Genomic DNA, 13,856 nt, shown 5'->3' on the forward strand with positions numbered 1-13,856 from the left:
TGAGACTAATATGGTTGTACAATTTTCCAGTGTTTAATAACAGTTGCAGGTTGTGTCATGAATATGTCATTTATTGACACTTATGGATTTTCTTCCTTTTATTACAAACATTCCCTGGAAATTTTTAGATCCTTTGTCAAAGTCAAGAGAGACAACACAGCCGGATGAGAATGAGAAGGGCATTAAGTTGCCACTAAACCCATAGTGTTCGAGACAACTTAACGCCCTTCTCATTCTCAACCAACGAACTGTTCTATTTTCATGGGACATGGTGTCCTGCGATTTGCAAAGCTGAACTACGGTATTCTGTAGAGTGTTTGTGTTCACAGAGAAGTGCAGAACGATATACTAGATTTTATACTGCGAATGACTGCAAGTTATGTTCACTCTCATCAAGTGCTTAGTGATATCAGACTTGCAGCATTTCCTTTTCATTGGTTAATGATTTGTATGAAACATCTCATCACCTAATTTATTGTTTTCACTCTAAAACATAGTACATTTTCTTCACAATCACAGATCCTTCCTATGCGTGGGTAATGACTTTCTATGTAAAATGTAATGTATTGTTATCTTGGTTTGTCACTTTGTTGTGTTTGATAATGATGTTGATAAGGATAATGATTAGAATAATCATGACAATAATGATAATAATGGTACTGGTATTAAATTTTACATTTTCATGAGGACAATATGTCTTTGCTCTCTACTCTCAGAGTCCAACTGTGGCAGCTGCCAAGGGGCCGTCATTTTGTCCGAGATTACTTGCTCCAGACCAACCCATATATATCCCTGTAGGGATTAACAGAGACATTCATCTTCGAGCTAAGAATCTTCCAAGCAATGTAAGTTTCTTTTTATTTTTCTTCTTTATTACTATTATTAGGTGATCCGAGTATCCTCTCGGATCACCTTCTGTTTTTGTACGGATTCTTTCTTCTTCTTCTTCTTTTTCTTATTTCTCCCCAAAAGTTGTGCATCGATCAGCTCAGAAAGTCCTCTTCCTATCAATTTCAAACTTATACCATGTATGTATCGTCTCCCAAAGACGGCAATCAAACTAAAATCAAAGTGATCAGTCGACCGTGACGTCACAATGATGTCATTATATGAAAACACATTCTCAATCATATCTCATTAATGGAATGGAATTTTTCAATGAAAGTTATGTCACATATATTTCAAGTCAAGCGCATTCTACTCATATTCTCAAAATTCATCTATACCTTAAAACGTGCGCGTATGCGCGTGTTGAAATATTTGTATGCTCAAATCGAGCTCAAATTTTTTTTGCACACGTTTCAGACCATTTAGAGCATTTTTTGAAAAATTGAAAAAATTTTACGGACGCGTACGCGCGCGCGCATATACGCACGCACAGCTCATATGCAATAGAAATTTCCCGTTTTTTCACACTTATCGCCTGCCTGAAATGTCAGGGAATATGTCTACCAAGTTTCAAGTCAATCCGACTCAATATGACGTCATACGGGCCCGTCAAAGTTGAAATTCCGCGCACGCGTCAATGGCGATATACAGTGCAACAATGCCAAAAAACCACCAATTTTAAATCCGATTTTACTCGTCAGGATGGACGGTGACCCCCCATTTTCTTTACATATTCTGAAAGCTGATGAGTTGTACATGTCATTTCATGGGTTGGCGATGCTGGAAAGATGATTAAAAGATATCAAATTTCTTAATAAAATAAAAAGAGTAAATTTTCAAAATGACGTCATCAAATTACAAGTTCACTCGAGCGTATCTCACTTATCCTTTGCCCATTTTCATTCAGATTTCAGTATGTTGTAGCTTACTAAATGCTCTTTCATTAATATAATAACAACATTTTGATTAGGTGACGGCATCACCTCGTAATATTGGATTGAAAGTAATCTTGTCAAATTTGACCAGTTTACGTGTTATCTTAATGGGAGTGCAGTTTTTCTGGAAATGAAAATTGACATGACTATCTTTTTCGAGCATTAGCTCACTTATGCTTTGGTGAATTTCTCTAAGATTTTAATATGTTGTAGCTGAGACTTTGGGCTATCGTAAGTGTGCCCTTCATTTTTTCATACGGTATCGGAATCACGTCCAAAAACTTGGTTGAAATCAAAGCGTATCTTCGATGTATTTTCATATTTCTTTCTTTTTCCAACTTTCTTTGCAATAACTCAAGAAAAAGATACTCTATCACCACCATATTTTGCACATGTTTAGTTCATGTCACGTACATTATTTCATAAAATAACAACTACTTCATCAGACGCCATCTTGGGTATGTAAATTAGGGTCAAAGGTCATAAATGTTTCGTCCTGTATCTTGGTGAATACATGTTCTATCTTCCCCATATTTTGCACACGTAAAGACCGTGTTACAAGGATCATTGCACAAAATAACCACTTTTTGCTCTGATGCCATCTTGTCTGTGCAGATCGGGGTCAAAGGTCATATGTACTTCTTTCTTTATCTTCATTATGACGTGTTATCTCTATGGGAGGGAATTTTTCTAGATGTGAAAATTGACATGATTGTCTCTATCGAGCACTAGCTCACTTACCCTTCGGTGAACTTCTCCCAGATTTTAATATGTTGTAGCTGAGACTTTGCGCTATCGTACGTGTTCCCTTTGTTTTTCATATGGTGTCGGGATCACGTCCAAAAACGTGGTTGAAATTAAAGATTATCTTCGATGTATTTTCATATTTCTTTCTTTTTCCAATGTTCTTTGCAATAACTCAAGAAAAATAGCCCCTATCAACCCCATATTTTGCACATGTTTAGTTAATGTTACGTACATTATTTCATATAATAACAACTACTTGATCAGACACCATCTTGGGTATGTAAATTAGGGTCAGAGGTCATAAATGTTTCATCCTGTATCTTGGTAAATACATGTCTTATCTTTCCCATATTCTGCACACGCAAAGACCATGGTACAAGAATCATTTCACAAAATAACCACTTTTTGCTCAGATGCCATCTTGGGGGTGCAAAGTGGAGTCAAAGGTCAAATATACTTCATTCTGCATCTTTGATAGTGTATACGGAATTCGTTACCCAAGATGGCAGGTCTGACTCCCTTTTCAAAATGAGAATCCAAACATCACACGACCAATGTCCGTAATTATTGTTGTTGTTGTTGTTGTTGTTGTTGTTGTTGTTGTTGTTGTTGTTGTTGTTGTTGTTGTTGTTGTTGTTGTTGTTGTTGTTGTTGTTGTTGTTGTTGTTGTTGTTGTTGTTGTTGTTGTTGTTGTTGTTGTTGTTGTTGTTGTTGTTGTTGTTGTTGTTGTTGTTGTTGTTGTTATTATTATTACTATCATTATTATTATTATTACTATCATAATTATTTGTGGGTATTAGAAGATGCATAGTGGTTCAAGAATGAGGGAAGTCCTCATTCCCTAAATCCTTGTCAGGATCAGGTAGGTTGTTTGAGCGAGATGAGATGATCTGTTGAAAAGTTATGAATTTTAAAGTTCTGGCTGAAATCCTATGCTTTCATCACTGGATGTGAAGGCTACAGAAAGATGTGATGTCACAGCAGGCCATGATTTCAAGAAGATATAAGAAAATTCCACTTTTTATTTATACATTTCCTTGCCATGTGAAAGAGCTAATGACTCTTTCAGAAAACTGGAGGATTATTAGTATTATGCTCGGCATGATTATGTCAGTCACAAGTTGACAGAATGCATGCTTTTCATTTAAAGACAAAAAATGAAATCCATTCAGTGATGATGGATTCAACTAAAAGACTTTCATAGCTTCTGAAAGCAAAGTGTGATTTTCCTTCTGATATTTCTGCATACACCGAATCCACTGCTTCGATGATGGAGGCACCTTCACACCAAGCCTCAGAGAGCATTTTACAATGTGTTTTTACTCCGATCCGGGGATTCAAACTTAGAAGGACCGGCAGAGAGGCATGGGGAATGCTGATACAGAGGGGTGTGTAGTGTTGTGTACCAGCTGTCATACAAACCACCAACACCACAAAGTTAAAGCAATGAAAAATAGACACCAAAAATTAAACAAACAAAAAAAGTTAAAAGACCCCAGCATGCTGAATGCCTGTTACTGGCCGAGTGTGAACAGTTGTAGAGTTTCATCACATATTGGGTTAGGCATCGTACAGTGTATTTAAAATTTTAGAGTACTGTAAATGTTGAAATTTTCGCGGTGTCGAAATTTTCGCACATTTCGCGCAACCAGAAAGTACCGCGAAAATAAATATATTTGCTTACCATGTTCCTGTGCACGATACATTGATTCCGCGGAATTATAAACACGCGAAACCATTCTTACCCAGCTAAACGCGAAAAATTAGTCGCGCAAAAATATCCACTTTTACAATATGTCAGTCATTAGATGGAGCAAATTCAAACCTTGCCAGTATTATACCTCACTTGTAACTTGACAAGGGATATTCTAGAAATTATGATTGAAAATTATCCCATATTTTCATAATTTTTATATATTTTTTAGCAGCTCTAATTGCATCTATTTCACATTAACAAGAATGGAGTCAACTCATTTTGCCTTCAAACTCTTCATTTCTACATTGTGATGTATGAAGACTACAAGCGTACAGTGTGTAGGCTGCTTTAGCTTCAAGTACTGCATGAGTAGAGAATTTCTCCAATACACTGCAGTCTGATATGAGATGCATATCCAGGCATTAGGGCCCGATTTTCTGGTCAGGTGGAATCCTACAAAATGAATCCCTTTTTTTCCCCCTCTTCTCTTTCTTTTTTTTAATGCAAAGATACTCTTTGAGCTTCACTTTACTTCAGAGCGGAGGGACTCATTTCAAATACACCGTATTACTCGCCAAAAATGATAGCGCGGGGAGAGAAGCCTCAGACGGCAGTGGCTCTCTGCGAATAGGAAAACGAACTGCCGGCGAGAGAATGGACGTACTTTATCATCATGCATTAGCGTTTTGGGGGATATTAGAATGCATTCACAAATGGGCGCCCCTAGCCAGTGCAGGCCACAAATTTAAAGGGAGCTGGCTGCCTGCATGGAGCGGGGCAAAAACCAGCTTTCATGCTCAAATGAAAGTAGATATCATGTTTCTGTGCATGTGAAATATGTGTTAGCTGATAGGAAAGGGTGACAAGGTGGAGGGGGGGGGGGGGAGCGAGATGTATGACAATTTTCGGAAGTGGAGCAGCTGCGACCCTCATGAGGGTGCCATATCAGTTGAAGAACAGAGGAACTCGGCTGTTCTGCAGTTGTACAGCAGTAATGTCCTTCTTGCTGTCATCTGAGACTCTGAATTGGAATCTGAGCGGTGAGACTTTCACACACACACACACAAAAAAAAACTTGCTCCCACCAACATGAGTTTCCTCAGATTTCTTGCATCAGTACTATGTGCACTGGAATCATCCCCAATATCACAAAAAGCTAATTACATTCTTCGTGTAAAAGATGAAATTGTGCCATTGAGACATAAATAAATATGACGAGATATCCACTTAGGCTTGTGAAGTGAGAATTCAGTTCATTTGGTAGAGCATATGAATATAGGTTTATCTTTTGACAGCACAATGCTCCTCTCATGTCCAAAAGTCTCACATTGATAAGTCCCAGCAGACAGCTTTAAATTTGATTCGATCCACTCACCTTCCAAGCTAGAAGTCAAATAAAAGTACCACAAGCTAATAAGGCTGCCCATAGATATCCTCCTTATATACTCTGAAATGTCTGTGACAGGAAGCTACAGATTATATTCAAGATTGGATGATTTCTTATTGATGATCAGTTGTAGCATTTGCATTTATAACTTCAACCATTTTGCTGTGTTTTTAATCGGCTTTCACATCGCTCTCAGAAGTTTTGAAAGAATCTGATAGCGGATAGGTTTCATTTGACCTATCCTGCCTCTTTTGTGTGATTTTACACAAAAATGTGTTGTAAAACTGGCAATGAAAGCGCGCAAAGAAAATTACATCTATTGCAGAGATGACATCGTAGAGATGTACTGTATAAGCTGTTATTTTTGTGAGGGTCTAATTTTTACGAATTTCGTAAATCACTCTTGCACCACGAATTTAGTAACACGCAAAAATGTCACCATGCGCTAAGGTAAAAGTAACCCTTTAAAAGGCTCTGTGTCAATTCGCGAAAACAACATCTTGCGAAAATGTCCGTGACCTCCTCATTTGCGAAAATAATCTGTACGCGAAAATAACAGCGTATGCAGTACCTGTCCCTCTTTTTGCTGATGTGTGCTGTAAACGTCCGCGTAAATATCGGTTGGGTATATGCGGTAGTTTGTCCCAAGGTGCTTCGAAAGCATCTGTCAACCGGAAGGTAATACAGTGTGGTTTTACATTGAGGAGGAAGGAAACTCCGCGCTTGAGATAGATTTCGTGCTTTTACATGCTTTATGTTTGTGGTCTATTCAAATCCGCTGTGGTTACGCGCAAGACTGGCGGGGGCAGGTACAGTTTTAAAAGGCACCTGTCGTGTTTGACGAGGCTTCCTGCTCGATCTTGATCGTGCTGTTTTTGAGATATGCAAATAATTCTGTATTTTGCCAAGGTGAATTTTCCAAGGGATTTTCTAGGGCTCATGTTGTCACGGGCAAACTTGTCGTCCTACTTTCAATATAAATGGTAATGTAGGATTTTTGTACATCGGGAAGTCAAATTAATTTCAGTTGATATGGTGATTCCATAATAAATGAGAGCATAGCAGTGTACCTTCAGCTGAACAGATGAAAAAGTAGGTTTTATGTGATATTAAATGTTAGGAAATCAAGATACTTTTTTTTTTATCCACTGATGTCAAAATTCTTTGATCCTAATGTTATAGAATCTGAATTTAACCTTTTATATCATTCTGGTAGCAGATAGCAAACTTTCAATTGTTAAGTGAAAATTGAAAATACAATAGTATCTGTCCACTCTATACCTGTTTTCAAGATGTAGGAGAAGGCAACATACAATATTGTGTTACAACATAACTCCAGGGGTGGATCTGGGAATTTCGTAAAGAGGGGGTGCCTTTACAAAATTAAAGGGGGTGCATGCACCCCCCATTTTTTCTTTTTATTTCTTTTTTATTAACAAAAAAATAAAGGGGGGAGGGGCGCGCCTGATGCGCTCACCCCTGGATCTGCCACTGCTCTACACATGAGAGAATGTTGACTCTCAGTGAATGTAACCTGCAGTGAACCCAACTCTCATCAAATCTGCCACAGTTAATTGGAAATGAGGCGGCACTCCTTCACGGTGCATGCAGTAATAGCCCAAAGACTACTCTGATGTGATTGCAATTATACGAATGGGGTTAGAAGACTTTTTGCAAATGGTTCAGAGTGCTAAATCGTCTCATGTCTCCCGTACCTCATGGACCTCCAACCTACCCGCGTGCACTAAATACTGTAAGTGGGTCATTGTACCCGGCACTCGCCCTGGTGAGATGGGTAATCAGACCGTGACTGGGACGCAAGTGCGAGATCGTCCTCATCGAAGTGAAAGCCGATACGTCAAGTTTGGTCCAGAAACACGGGTAGCGCGCGCCGAGCACGAGATGTGATTAATATCGCTGTGCATCGACAATCTCTTTCTCGCCGTACCTTATTTGACTTGCCGGATGCATAATCCGTCCACTTGGCGTGGAAAAAGACATCCAATATGCATGGCTGTGCACGCTTTGTGTTTAGTTTTCATCTTGGTCGGGGTGTGTTCGCTTTCATGTACCTCATCTTAACTTCTTTGTGTTGTTGTTGCTCTGTGAAGGAAAAAAGAAACAAAACACATGTATGACTTTCATTTTAGCATATGAGAGCATTTTGTGCTATTTTCTGCACTCCAGAAGTGTTTTTGCTCAGCAATTTCTTGTGCTCTCTATTCATATCATCATTTTAATGACAGAGTCATTTAAGATGGCTAAGAATAATGATTCAAATTTACATAATGTGATTTTTTCCAGTTCTCATGCTTATTGCCTCTCTCTCTCTCTCTTCTTATATATTATGACTGTGCTCCTTTAAGATTTTGTTAATGAAGTCTCATCAAAGGAACATATATATAGATGTTCCTCTTCATTATATTTTTCATGGAGTCCAACCAACGGGATATATACACTTTATGTTCCTCTTTGTGGTATTTTTCATGGAGCCTAGCCAAAGGAACATATATATGTATTATATGTTCCTCTTCATGGTATATTGTTCATGGAGTCCAACTGATTGACGCACTCTCCGCTAGCCTCACCGTCTTCTCATATCGTGTATTCTGTTTCTTCTTTCTCATATTAGTAATTCCACCAGTCTCACTTTCTGCTTTAATACTTGTAGAGTACTGAATCCATATGTGGCATATCATTTTACTCTCTTCTTGAGAACTGGAAATACATGTAGATGACATGAACCAAAAGTATTCTACTATTTTGCAGTGTTGATCAGCCAAGTAGGACAACATCTCTTCAAATTTTCCATTTACAATGTGCAGAAGGTACTTCATACAAAGAACATGATTTGCCATACTGCCAGCAGTGGCCTTTAGAAAGACAGCTTATGCAGTGACAATTCATTTTATTCATAATGATAATAGTAATTCACAATATTAATGTAGTGCTTTTCTCTAATGATAATAGTAATTCACAATATTAATGTAGTGCTTATCTCTAATGATAATAGTAATTCACAATATCAATGTAGTGCTTTTCACTTTAAATGTCTCAAAGCGGTAATGTACATGTACTTGTACCATGTCTTTGTTCTGTACCGTAATTGGTAAAAGGAAAATACATATCAATTTTTAGAGGTTTTGGTATCATTCAGCCAATATTTGTATTGCCAGATAGCCAAATTTCTAGTGACGTTTCAAAGACTTCAAATGTTTTTAGGTATCTTTTCTGTAAGTATGATGTGCAGCATTTATCCCCTCAGTTAAGATTTACCCCCTTACTTTTGAAAATATGTATATACAACTGTATGCAACACTTTAATTGTGGTTCGATTGTAATTTCTTGTATGAATATTAAAAGCAATAGCAGACACTGCTAGTGTGTGTGTGTGTGTGTGTGTCTGTCTGTCTGTCTGTGTGTATGGAGCACATTCTCTGGTGAAAGGAATCGTTCTGTGTAATCAAACGCTGCCAAAATGCAAATACATGGTGTGTTGGTCTGTGTGTGTTTTTTTCATGCTTTATAATACATATTTCCATCTTGCCAATATATGCTTCCTCCATCCAGGTCAACAGCTACCAGTGTGTCTTGAGTGTGCAGGGTGAGAAGCAGGTGACGCCAGCCAGCGTGGATGGGATGGAGTTGGTCTGCCGGCCGAGACAGGTGAGATATTTCACACCCAGCTGTGGGTGAAGAGCCGTGGGGCAGGTCCCCCCCCCCCTTTTTTTTTTTTGCTAGGGTCGGTAGACAGAGTAGTGCGTGTCTGTGTGGGTGTGTGTATGTGTGTGCTTGTTTGCCCACGATTCCTCACACCTACGTGCTGTGCCGGGGAGATACAGAAGAAAAAACCATATTTAATGTCTGGTATTGAAAAGTGTTTGATTGTGTTCAAAGGGAATTCAAGGTAACTTTAGACAGCCCTGGCACTTACAATATTTGCTCTAAAATCACTCACTATTCTATTTACCCTGTACTCTTTTATTCTGGGGTCTTCCTCTCCCCCCCCCCCCCCCCATTCTCCCTGTTGGGAAAGTGTGCATATGATGTACAGTGTACTTGCCCTGACTGATATGTCTCCAACTGATAAGTTAATTTTTTCTAAAAGCAATTATTTTCATGTGACTATTTTGTTTATTTTTATTTTTTTGCACTTTACTGGATGAGATGAATTTTACGTGTTTTGTATTCCATGGAATCGAGACATTGAATAGTGGTCCATTAGCAAGCAAAAATTTGTGTGTGTTTTTATATTCGAGCTACAAAAAGTCTCTAATGTGCATAAATTTTCACACATCAACAATTTCCACTTTTAAACACCATTACAAATCTATAATTTTCTAATCTGGTGCGTGTTCATGATAGTTATTGAGATATTTGATTTTAGAAGAACCTTTGCTCTTAAAACGGAAGATGAAAAACTGTGTTGAGATCTAGACCAAGGAATTGCTGTTCACATGTGAGATCTTAGTCACATGATTTAATGAGTATGAAATGCTCGTTATGCATTCTGGGTTGGCAGTGAGAAATGATATTGCTCCTTCTTCATTGTATTTCTCTTACCGATTGTAAACTCGTCGCCATATTTTGGGTCATGCTCATGTGCCCAAACTCTTTTGATGAGGTGCCAAGTCTCCGCCAAGTACTGAAACCCCATAGTCGTAATTTGGATGACAAATTAAACGGCCATTGAAAACAGTAAGCATAGACATGACATGGCAGTTCTCTTCCAGAACTGATCCCCATAAATAGAACATTATGAGGATTGTAACCAAGGGGTGTGGGGGTGGGAAGTGATACTTTTGGAAGAGCAAATTGATGTATGCTTTTTCTCTGGACAGATATTTAATTTTTTTGTTGTGAATGTAACACATGAGGGGTTGGTTTATATGGCGCACAAAAGAGGCATCTTTAGATTTATGGCCAAGCACAGATTGTTGAACACCATTATAGGGAGGTACTGCATCGAATTATCGTTAATGTTTTTCATTGGGATGCCATTTTTGTGGGAGCAGATCTCATCTTCTTTTCATGTAGACATTTTTATGGGACTTTTGTTAGCCTCATGATTGTCAAAATCAAGCCTTTCATTTTCGAAGATGTTGATCAGTATAGTTCGATCCCCAATGCTCAAGATTTGTTTACAGTAGATCCATTCATGAATGTATGACATACAGATGTAACTGCCTGCTCAAAACCACTCAAAAAGTATGCCAAAATGAATTTTCACTTTTCTACACAATTTAAAAGTGTCAGCTCTAAGCTTTAAAATGATATATGAATTGTTAAAATTGGACCATCCTAACCCATTCATAGAGTGGCTGATATAAGAGAGGGCTACGAGGTGTAGTTTCATAGAAAAAAGGATTTAAAGATGAGGGCACTCAGGCGTGCTGTGCTGAAGTATCAATGAAAAATCACAGTGAAAGCAGTGCCTGTCCGCAAAAGAACTGCTTATATCTCGATTCTGGTTTAGCTTTATGTCGCAATATTTTGACAGGAGCTAGAGAAGAGATTACCCTCAAAGATAAGACAAACTTTGAGAATTTGAGTCAGTCAACCCAAATGACTATTTTGGTTCATTACAGAGAATCCTAATCTGCAACTTTGAATGGGTTTCAAGCAGGGCAGTCACACACATTCATATGTATACATCTAAAAGTGGCATTGCCATTTTAATGTGTAAAGAGAACTTGCCTTTAGACAAAGATATGTCACAAAGTACTAATTGTGTTGATATCTATGTTTTCGCACGATTTGAGTGTCTTTAAAAAAAAAAGCTATATTGTTGTCGAGGGACGTGACTGTTTGAAAGGGAAGATCAAGTGTACTGCCTGACTCGAATCGCATTCCTCGTGGAAGAGATTCGCCCCCTGCAGAGCCCTCGTCGTGTCTCCAGTATCAAAATTCATTGGGTAATTTTCCTCCTCGGTAAACAGGATCCATATCAGCTCGGAATCACGTACTGCTCTGCTCTCGCTCCCGTTTTTGCAATGAAAATGATGCTGGATGTCATTACGGTCCATCTCGCCCGGAGCTGAATGGTGTTCCCTCAGCTCCAGTCTGAATCTTGTTCTTACTGTCTGCCTCCTGGTGTTATGTTGTTTACCCCCCCCCCCCCCCAACTCATCCCCTCCTCCTCTTCCCATTCTCTCCTATTCCCCTCTGAAACTGAAGTACTATAACATGCTCCTCATTAATGGGTCAAGCTATGTCCTAATGGTCTCAGCTCCAATTTGCTGTTTGTATAATATGATCATTATCCCGGGCGGGGGAATGGATGATGAGTTTTTAGGGAGATGTGTTTGTGTGAGTGTGTTGGGGGGGGGATGGGGGTGGGGGATGGGGAGGGTTATGTAGAGGGATGGTAGATGTATATTGGGTAGAGGGGGAAAGAACTCAATGGGAGTGAAGTGAAGAGATTCCTGGAAGAAGAAGACATAACGTGGTTCTCATTAACATTCCTGAGAGATGGAGGCTCATCAGTGGATTTAGGATGATGACTAGCTGATATTGGTGCCAGGGGGGCTACCTCCTCCAAGTAGGTTGATCTTCCAAGTCCTCACACTGGCCCCAGCAGTGATTGCCTCCCGCATCATCTTTTTAAAAACTGTGCTAAAATCCCGCCCGATACCACACGCTGTGCAGCGCTTCTTAATTAGCCCACTTCTTAGTCATCGTCGCTCAGATAACCAAACAAGGAAATGGCATTAAGAGAGTTTGTGCATCTTTCTTGAAAAACATTGTGGATGAGAGGAAATGAGCAAGGATTTTCTAATATCTCTCTGAAGAGTCTGGGAAAGCACCTGTCTGGAATATTGGTCCCTTCTATCAAAATGTTGTATGACTATAAGTTCACTGAGGTCTGTCTCATTCAATAGAAGTGCTGTGTAATGTGTGGTGTAGTCGTGGGAGATGAAAAGTCTTTTTGGTTAAGGGTGTTATGTCATAGCAGTCAAGCATTTTTGTTGCACAATAAAGAACAAAATGATTCAACCTATAAAAGAGATTGTGCTACATGTATATCGAATGATAGCTACATAAATTTGCTACAAACAGCTAGATTAAGCTGACTGTATTGTAAGTGCTTGAGAAAAATTTAGAATTTACGAACTACTAGACACTGTGCACACTTAATACTCCTGCCTTTCCAGTTGAAGTGTGCATTCTGTGTAAAATTGTATTCTGCTGTTAGCATCCACACACACAGGTTTATGCCCACTTGGCCGGGGTAATTCCTTTTTGTTTATTTTATCTTTAAAAAAAAAAGAAGAAAAAAGTTGAGTGCTCTCAGCATTGCCCGCATGTGTGGAATACTCTAAAAAGTCAAGTACACTTTTGATAACTCTCAAGAGCAAATCAGTACAGAGTGATAGCAAACAGATAAACTTATATACGGTCGATATTAACTTGTGATGTGTCTTTTGTTTCATTTCCCCCACACAGTACACCCTCAGGAGAGATGCGCTGATGTTGGAGGTACCGGTGTCGGTACGATGGAACGGAGCCAACGACATCGACGGCACCAGCAACAACAGTGGTAGGGGCAAGAAAGCTTGAATTTAAATCGTCTTTTATGAAATCAAGAAGCGAGAATGCGATGTGAAATGTGCATTTGCAAATCGTGGTTTCACTCATTTTCTTCCTCTTCTTTGTTTTTATTTTTATTTTTCTTCTCTGGTAGTTTTATAGACAGTGTTTGTTATTTCACTGTTGGAGGCAATGTTTGTGTTTAAGAATCTGAGCTGGTCATTTAGATGCTACCAGTCTTTCTAATGTTGTGGTGGAAATACATTAAAGCTATAAAAAAAAAAAACAGCAACAAAAAAACCCTGACACTCCATTTTTCTTTTACATGCTTCAAAAAGTGAAAATACATGTATGCAACCAAATAAGAAATTCTAGTTTTAGTATATATGCTTGTAGTAATAGGTGATTTTGATTTTTCTTGGTACTATTTTATCCCTTATCTATAGTATACTCTCCGTGGTTAGAAAAAGAAAAGAAAAAGAAGAACACCACCATTTAGACAGCATTCATCCACAAGAAAAAACCCATATCTAGTCCTGTCCTACTGTCTGCATTGCATATAGCATTAGCAAGCCCAACAGATAATGCAGGGTGCACCTGTGAATGTTTTTGCAGGCATTCATCTTTATTGATAAAACAGAAACAATCACTGAGCGCATGCATTAAAATGGAG

The 13,856-nt window shown here is 38.7% G+C and overlaps 1 protein-coding gene across 1 annotated transcript in view; it reads left to right on the top strand.

The window, feature by feature from the left end:
• Window positions 1–13,213, top strand: part of LOC140244671 (plexin-A4-like) — a 151,537-nt gene extending 138,324 nt beyond the window's left edge. Inside the window, exons 10-12 of the mRNA XM_072324295.1 lie at window positions 717–845; window positions 9,224–9,319; window positions 13,100–13,213. Coding sequence (XP_072180396.1) covers window positions 717–845; window positions 9,224–9,319; window positions 13,100–13,213 — 339 coding nt within the window. The remainder of the gene's footprint in view (window positions 1–716; window positions 846–9,223; window positions 9,320–13,099) is intronic.
• Window positions 13,214–13,856: the final 643 nt, after the last annotated feature.

This window comes from Diadema setosum, chromosome 2, assembly GCF_964275005.1.
Source record: "Diadema setosum chromosome 2, eeDiaSeto1, whole genome shotgun sequence".
Taxonomy (NCBI): Eukaryota; Metazoa; Echinodermata; class Echinoidea; order Diadematoida; family Diadematidae; genus Diadema; species Diadema setosum.